The sequence below is a fragment of the Priapulus caudatus genome, unplaced genomic scaffold (genome assembly GCF_000485595.1).
Source record: "Priapulus caudatus unplaced genomic scaffold, Priapulus_caudatus-5.0.1 Scaffold1271, whole genome shotgun sequence".
Lineage (NCBI taxonomy): Eukaryota > Metazoa > Priapulida > Priapulimorpha > Priapulimorphida > Priapulidae > Priapulus > Priapulus caudatus.
In genome coordinates, this window is record NW_014578332.1 from 129,246 (window position 1) to 137,645 (window position 8,400).

Consider the following 8,400-nt stretch of genomic DNA (forward strand, 5'->3'; position numbering starts at 1 on the left):
TAGAAGGTGCGCGTGATGATAGACGCGTTGGCGTGGAATTGATATGTAGAAGGTGCGGTGAATGATAGACGGTGCGGTGAATGATAGACAGTGCGCGTGAATGTAGATGGTGCGCGTGAATGATAGACGGTGGCCGGTGAATATAGCGGTGCGGTGATATGATAGAATGGTGCGTGTGTAATGTATAGAAGATGCGGTGAATGCATTAGAAGGTGCCCGTGACATATAGACTGTGCGCGTGATATGATAGACGGATGCGGTGAATGATTGATCTGTCGCGGTGAATGATAGAAGGGCGCTGTAAATGATAGACGGTCTCTGGTTGTGTGAATTTGATAGGACGGTTCTGTTTCCCCCTACGTTGAATGATAGAAGGTGCGGTGAATGATTAGACTGTGCGTGAATGCATAGAAGGTGCGTGCTGGAGATGCTGACGCTGCGGTGAATGATAGACGGTGCGCGTGAATGATAGACGGTGCGCTGTAATGATAGACGGTGCGGTGAATGATAGCACTTGCGGTGAATGATAGATGGTGCGTCGTGAATTGATAGACTGGGCTGTTGACAGTATAGACCGGTGCGATGTGAAATGATAGAAGGTGCGGTGAATGATAGAAGGTGCGGTAAATGAAAGACGGTGCGCGTGAATGATAGAAAGGTGCGAGTGTGAATGATAGGACGTGCAGGAAGGATTAGACGGTCTGCGGTGAAATTGCCTGACCGTGCCGTAGTCGAATGAATAGAAGGTGCGGCCTGGAATGATAGACGCGTGCGCGTGTGAATTATAGAAGGTGCCGGTTGAATTGATACGACTGATGCAGTGATGATAGAAGGTGCGTGAATGATAGACGGGCGCCGTGACATGATAGAAGGTGCGCGTGAATGATAGAAGGTGCCCGGTGAATTGATAGCGGTGCAGTGAATGATAGAACGGGTGCGATGAAGATAGAGGGGCGCGTGAATGATTAGACGGTGCGGTGAATGCATAGATGGTTGCGGTTGATGATAGAAGCGTGCGGTTGAATGCATAGCGTGCGGTGAAGGTGATAGACGGTGCGGTGAAATTGATTTTTTTTAAAAAAAGAAGCGTGCCGGTGTGATGATAGAAGCCGTGCGGTTGAATGATAGAAGTGCGGTAATGATAGACGGCTGCGGTGAAATGATAGGACTGTGCGGTGAATGATAGACCTTGCATGTGAATGATAGACGGTGCGATGAATGATTAGACGCGCTTGCCCAGTGATGATAGCGGTCTCCTCCTTCCTGCGTGGAATGATAGTATGGATTGGTGAATGATAGAGCGGTTCGCGTGAATGATAGAAGGTGCCGGCTGATGATAAGAAAGGTGCGTAGTGAATGATTAGACGGTGCGGGTAATTATAAGAGGTGCGCGGCTGGAATGATTAGACTGTGCGCGTGAATGATAGAAGGTGCGGTGCAATGATTAGATGGTTCGTGCTTGAATGATAGAACGGTTGCGTGTGAATGAATAGAAGGTCCGGTGAATGATAGCGGTGCAGTGAATGATAGACGGCGCGTGAATGATAGACTGTGCGCTGTGAATGATTAGACGCTGCGGTGAATGATAGACGTTGCGTGTGAATGTAGACGTTGCGGCTGAATGATAGAAGGGCGTGTGATGATAGACGTTGTTGCAGTGAATGATAGCGGCTGCGGTGAATGATAGAAGGCTGCGCGTGAATGATAGAGGTGCGGGGGAATGATAGAAGGTTGCGGGTGAATGATAGACGGGTGCGGTGAATGATTAGAAGGTGCGGTGGAATGATAGAAAGCTGCGCGTGAATGATAGAAGTGCGTCTGTGAATGATTAGAAGGTTGCGATGAATGATTAGACGGTGCGGTGAATGATAGACAGTGCGACGTTGAATGATATGATGGGTGAATGATAACGGTGCGTGAATGTTATGACGCGGCGGTGAATGATAGACGTGCGGTGGAATGATAGAAGGTGCGCGTGAATGATAGACGGTGCGGTGAATATAGGACTGTGCAGTGAATAGATAAAGGTGCGGTTGAATGATATAAGGTGCGGTGAATGATAGACGGTGCGTCCCGTTGAATGATAGCACGGTGCGGTGATGATAGAAGGTGTGGCTGAATGATAGACGGTCGGTGATGATAGACTGATGCATGAATGATAGAAGGTGCGGTGGAAATGAATAGGATGGTGCGATGAATGATACAGACGTTGCGGTGTGAATGATAGACAGTCGAGTGAATGATAGACTGTCGGTGAATGCATAGACGGTGCGGTGACTGATGTTTAGCGGTCGCGGAATGATAGACGTGCCGGTGATGATAGAAGTGCGGTGAATGAGAGACGGTTTGCGGTGAAAAAATGATTAGACTGTGCACGTGAATGATTAGACATGTTGCGGTTGAATGCCATAGAAGGTTCCTGCGGTGAAATGAAGACGGTGCGCGTGAATGATAGACGGTGCGAGTGAATATAGAAGGTGTGGTGAATATGAGACGGGCGTAGAGTAATTGATACGAGACTGTGCAGTGAATGATAGAAGGTGCGGGAATGGATAGAAGGTGCGCGTGAATGCATAGACGTGCGCACGCTGAATGATTTAGACTGTGCGAGTGTATGATAGACAGGTTGCGTCGTGAATGATAGACGCGTGCGTGTAGAATGATAGAGAGGTGCCTGGTGCAATGATAGACGGTGCGGTTGAATGAGAGAAGCGTGCCGGTGAATGCAGAGAAGGTGCGCCGTGAATGATAGAAGGCTGCGCGTGAATGATTGAAGGTGCAGGTGAATGCATATGGAAAGGTGCAGTTGATGATAGAAGTGCGGTGAATGATAGAAGGTGCGGTGAATGATAGATAAGGTGGCGTGCGTGACATGATAGAAAGCGTGCAGTGGAATGATAGAAGGTGGGCGTGAATGATAGACGGTGCGCAGTGAAATGATAAAGGTGCGGCTGAAGGATAGACGGTGCGGCTTGAATGATAGACCCCTGGTGCGACCGTGAATGAATAGAAGGTGCGCTTCCGGTGAATGATAGACGTGCGATGAATGAAGACCGGTGTGGGAATGATAGAAGGTGCGTGAATGATAACGGTGCCCGTGAAATGCATAGACGCGTGCGGTGAATGATAGAGTGCGGTGAATGATTAGACGCGTGCGATGAATGATAGAAGTGCGGGGAATGATTAGAATGTGCGTGAATGATAGAAAGGTGCGTGTGAATGATAGAAAGGTGGCAGCGGAATGATAGAAGGTGCCGGTGAATATTAGAAGGTGCATGTGAATGATAGCAAGGTGTGCGTGAATGATAGACGGTGCCGGTGAATGATAGAAGGTGCGGTGAATGATAGACGGTGCGGTGGAATAGATAGACGGGTGCGGTGAATGATAGACGGTGCCAGTGGAATTGATAGAAGTGCGGATGAATGAGTAGAAGGTCGCGTGAATGATAGAGTGCAGTTGAATGATAGAAGGTGCGGTGAATCATAGACTGTGCGGTGAATGTAGACGGTGCGGTGAATGATAGAAGGTGCGTCTTGAATGATAGAAGGTGCGGTCAATGATAGAAGCGTGCGGTGAATGATAGACGGTGCGATTGACATGATAGAAGTGCGGTAATGATAGGACGGTGCAGTGAATGATAGAAGTGCGGTGAATGATAGAAAGGTGCGTGTCGATATAGACGGTGCGTTGTGAATGATAGAAGGTGCGGGTGAGATGATAGAAGGTGCGCGAGTTGAATGATAGCACCGGTGTGTTGAATGTATAGACGGTGCGTGATGATAGATGTGTGCGGCGTGAATCATAGACTGTGCGGTGAATGATAGGGACGGTGCGATGAATGAGAGACGGTGCGGTGAATGAAAGACTGCTCGGTGAATCATAGCTGTGCGTGTGAATATAGACGGATGTCCGGGTATGATAGCGGTGCGCGTAAATGATAGAAAGCGTAATGCGTGGGCGATGCGATAACGGAAGGAGATGTTATTTCGTTCGCTGGTAGTTGTGCATATATATGTGAATTGTGTGTGCCTGTGCGTGCGTGCTGTGCGTGCGTGCGTAAAGGATCGTGCGATGATGATGAGATATAGTCTAGCTCGGCTGCGTGCGTCTGCGCTTCTCTCTCCATCACCTGATTACAACCTCATTACCGCTTTTATATAATACATGAATATGAGAGTGATTTTCTAATCGAGTCATTGATACTGCCCATTTACTGCGGCGTACGTGTTCTGTTTATTTCCCAACGACTGATTGGCATCATGATCGTCACTCGCGCCATACGTGCTACCGACAATGACGTTCACTCACCGCTCTCTTTCCAAGGCTACGCCGACGACATCCTTCCTTAAGTCGCGACGACAGCGACGGCGCCGTGACGTCACGGGCTCGCAGCGCCCCGTTCACGACGCGTCGCGGAAGAATTGTGGGCGTTATGAAGGGAGATGCTCGCACGAAGAAGCGGCGGCGGCGGCGGCGACCTGTTGGCGATGCGGAGCGAGCGATGCGCGCAGAAGCCAAAGATCTGGTCGCTGGCGACACAGCGACGTCTGACAGCCCGGCCAGCGCGCGCCGGAGCCTGCATCAGCAGCATCAGCAGCCAGCAGCAGCTTCTCTCCCTCCTGCCTCCTCCGTTCCTTGCATCCTCATCATCTCACACAGAGTGGCTTTCTTCGCGGCGGCCGTGGCCATGATGCAGGCGGTTCATGCAGCGCGGCGGCTACCGCTCACGGCATCGCTTCCCATAACGGCGGCGAACCCGCCTCACGGGCGCGCACACCCATCATGCCGCCGATGATGTCACGCGCTGCACCCTCACAAGCGTCAGACTGACACCGCGCAACGAACACCGTCGCAGGTCTGAGCCGTGCCACCTCGGCGCTGCAGAGAGAACTAGCAAAAGCAGTCGCCGTCCAGTAGCAGTAGCTCGTCAAGGTCCAGTCGTAAACGTGAGCAAAACAGTGTGTGTCGTGCGCGCGCGTGTGGTGTGCCGCGTGTGTGTGTGCGCGCAGTGTGTGTGTGTGTGTTGTGCGCGCGTGTGCCTGGCGTGCGCGGGTGTAGTGAATGTGATGTTTTGTGGCGTTGGCCAGAATTGTTAGCGCTTATCCCATAGCTCAGTTTCTCTGCTCCTCCACGAACACTCCTCACAACACGTCCTTGTCTTCTCATTCTCTCTCTCTCTCTCTCTCTCTCTCTCTCTCTCTCTCTCTCTCTCTCTCTCTCTCTCTCTCTCTCTCTCTCTCTCTCTCTCTCTCTCTCTCTCTCTCTCTCTCTCTCTCGTCTGTCTGTCTTCTCTCTCTCTCTCTCTCTCTCTCTCTCTCTCTCTCTCCCTGTCTGTCTCTCTGTGTGTGGCTTCTTCGCCTGCTAACGATAACCGTGTCACCCTCTCACCACCTTTGCTCTTACCTAAACTGTTTACTGCTCAACTGAAAATATTCCCTACCATTTTGATCGTTGTCACCCTCTGCCCTGCGTGAGACCTTGCTCGTATAACGCACACATCATTTGCTTCTAGCGCACGTATCTCCCCCCAGTGCCTCGCAAAACATTCTACCGTCAGGCCGACAAACAACGCAGCGGGTAATACGCGACGGCGAAAGAGTTAAAATTAAGCTGACACGTTGACATGGCAGTCGGAGGCGGAAGCCGCTGTAACGGAGAGAGGAAGCCAGCACAAATTGCCACGGCGCTCTCCCTCGCTCGCGCGCACGCACGCACGTATGCACGCACGCGAGCGAGCTTGACAGACCAGGTGCCAGCCAACAACGAGAGGATAGATTGGAATTAAAACCGGGGCAAGGCGACGTGGGGAGCGAGCGAGACGCAGTTATTTTAACTCCTTACTCCGGCTGAGTAAACGCGGGTGGCGATTGTGTTTGGATCACGGACGGTGGGAGTGGTGGGGGAGCCGCGGCGCGCGTGAGCCGACAGTTGCGGCAAAGAGCTTAGCGGCGACCAACCAGGCTTGTTGACTTTGCTTTGTTTTCGCCCGCTTTACTGTAAACAGGCGGGTATAGTAGGCCGGGCGCTGGTACATGGGTGGCTGTGCACAATCATGTGAGAAACTGCGAATGAGTTACACGCACACACGCACACACGCAGGCACGCACGGATGCGTGCATGCATACAAGCTCCCGCACCTCACCGTTTAAAACTTGAAACAAAAATTAACTGCAGGTGTGTTTGTCTAAGAAAGAAAGAGAGCAAGCGAGAGCAAGAGGAGATCGAGAGGCGAGGAGAGAGCGCGCAAATTTTAAATACACACGCGACTGTGGTTATTCTCTCTGTGACAGTTTTTTCAGGCAAGTAAATTTGCGTCAATAATAAACTCGAACAAATAGGGAACGAACGCGTCGTCTATAAGTGCGTAAGCCGTTAAGGTCAACCCTCTCCCAAGGTGAATCTGCCTTTGTGCTCCCTGTCTCCTTGTCTGTCACTCTCCCTCTCCCCCTTCTCTCTCTTTCTATAACATCTCTTTCTCTTTATCCCCCTTTCTCCCATCCCCCTCTCATGATCACCATCCCTCCTCTCACCATTTTCGCGCTATCCCTAGCTCTCTCTCTCTTGGTTCGTTGCCACGTATGGGAGTAGCAGTTATAGCTATATATATATATATATATATATATTTATATATAGCACATGGGGGACAATTCGCCGCGCGATAATCTTCATAACGCAGCACTTAGCACGTTAGTCTCTCGCAGCCACAACACAAAGCGTGCATTCACCACCAGACGCTATACCTATATACGTTCGTCATCATTAACTCTACCTCTACCACCGTGCGCGCCTCCCCCTCTCTCTCCTTTCACTTTCCCCTCGCTCCTCCTCTCACCCTTCTGTCTCTCCCTTCCTCCTTCGCTACCTCTCTATCTCACCGCTACGCCGCTCACATAATATAAGCTCATTAGTTCTATAACCCGCTACGGCTCGCATTTATCTATCGACCTAATTTTGTATCGGATTTCTCGCGTATAATTTTGATAACGTCTCGTGGGATTCTACGAGAATCGGGTGTGCATAAATGCGTCGAGACCATAGATATCCTGTAATTCAATACTGCAATACATTACTACGATACAACACCATGATACAATATAATGATACAATACCAAAATAAAATGGTATAATATAATACTACGATACAATACTACAATAGAATACGGTACAGTAAGCACACGCACGCACGCACGCACGCACGCACGCACGCACGCACGCACGCACGCGGGTATTGTGCATATATATGTGAATGTGTGCGTGCGTGCGTGCGTGCGTGCGTGCGTAAAGGATCGTGCGATGATGATGAGATATAGTCAGTCGGCTGGTGCGTCTGCGCTTCTCTCTCCATCACCTGATTACAACCTCATTACTCGCCTTTCATATAATACATGATATGAGATAATTCATAATCGATGCATTGATACTGCATTACTGCGGCGTACGTGTTCTGTTTATTTCCAACGACTGTTGGCATCATGATCGTTACTCGCGACATTACGTGCTACCGACAATGACGTCACTCCCGCTCTCTTTCCAGGCGACGCCGACGACATCTTCCTTAAGTCGGACGACAGCGACGGCGCCGTGACGTCACGGCTCGCAGCGCCCCTTCACGACGCGTCGCGGAGAATTGTGGGCGGTATGGAAGGGAGATCTCGCACGAAGAGCGGCGGCGGCGGCGGCGACGTTGGCGATGCGGAGCCGAGCGAGGCCGCGCAGAAGCCAAAGATCTGGTCGCTGGCGCACACAGCGACGTCTGACAGCCCGCCGAGCGCGCGCCGGAGCCTGCATCAGCAGCATCAGCAGCAGCAGCAGCTTTCTCATCCTCCTGCTCCTCCGTCCTTGCATCCTCATCATCTCACACAGAGTGGCTTCTTCTTCGCGCGGCCGTGGCATGATGCAGGCGCGTTCATGCAGCGCGGCGGCTACCCGCTCACGGGAGTCGCTCCCATCACGGCGGCGACCCGCCTCACGGCGCCCACACCCATCATGCCGCCGATGATGTCACCGCTGACCCCTCACAAGGTCAGACTGACACCGGCAGACGAACACCGTCGCAGGTCTGAGCCGTGCCACCTGGCGCTGACAGAGAGAACTAGCCAAAGCAGTCCGTCCAGTAGCAGTAGCTCGTCAAGTCCAGTCGGTAAGTGAGCAAACGTGTGTGTGTGCGCGCGCGTGTGTGTGCGCGTGTGTGTGTGCGCGCGTGTGTGCGTGTGTGTGTGTGCGCGCGTGTGCCTGCGTGCGCGGGTGTAGTTGAATGTGATGTTTTGTGGCGTTGCCAGATTGTTAGCGTTATCCCATATCTCAGTTTCTCTGCTCCCTCACCGAACACTCCTCACACACGTCCTTGTCTCTCATTCTCTCTCTCTCTCTCTCTCTCTCTCTCTCTCTCTCTCTCTCTC

General features: G+C 51.6%; 1 protein-coding gene across 1 annotated transcript in view; it reads left to right on the forward strand.

Moving 5' to 3' along the window:
• The first annotated feature begins 5,592 nt into the window (after nt 1–5,592).
• Nucleotides 5,593–8,400, forward strand: part of LOC106816052 (homeobox protein caupolican-like) — an 8,021-nt gene continuing 5,213 nt past the window's right edge. The window contains exons 1-2 of the mRNA XM_014820598.1: nt 5,593–5,599; nt 7,536–8,141. Of these exons, the coding sequence (XP_014676084.1) occupies nt 7,640–8,141 (502 nt within the window). The 5' untranslated portion in view covers nt 5,593–5,599; nt 7,536–7,639. The remainder of the gene's footprint in view (nt 5,600–7,535; nt 8,142–8,400) is intronic.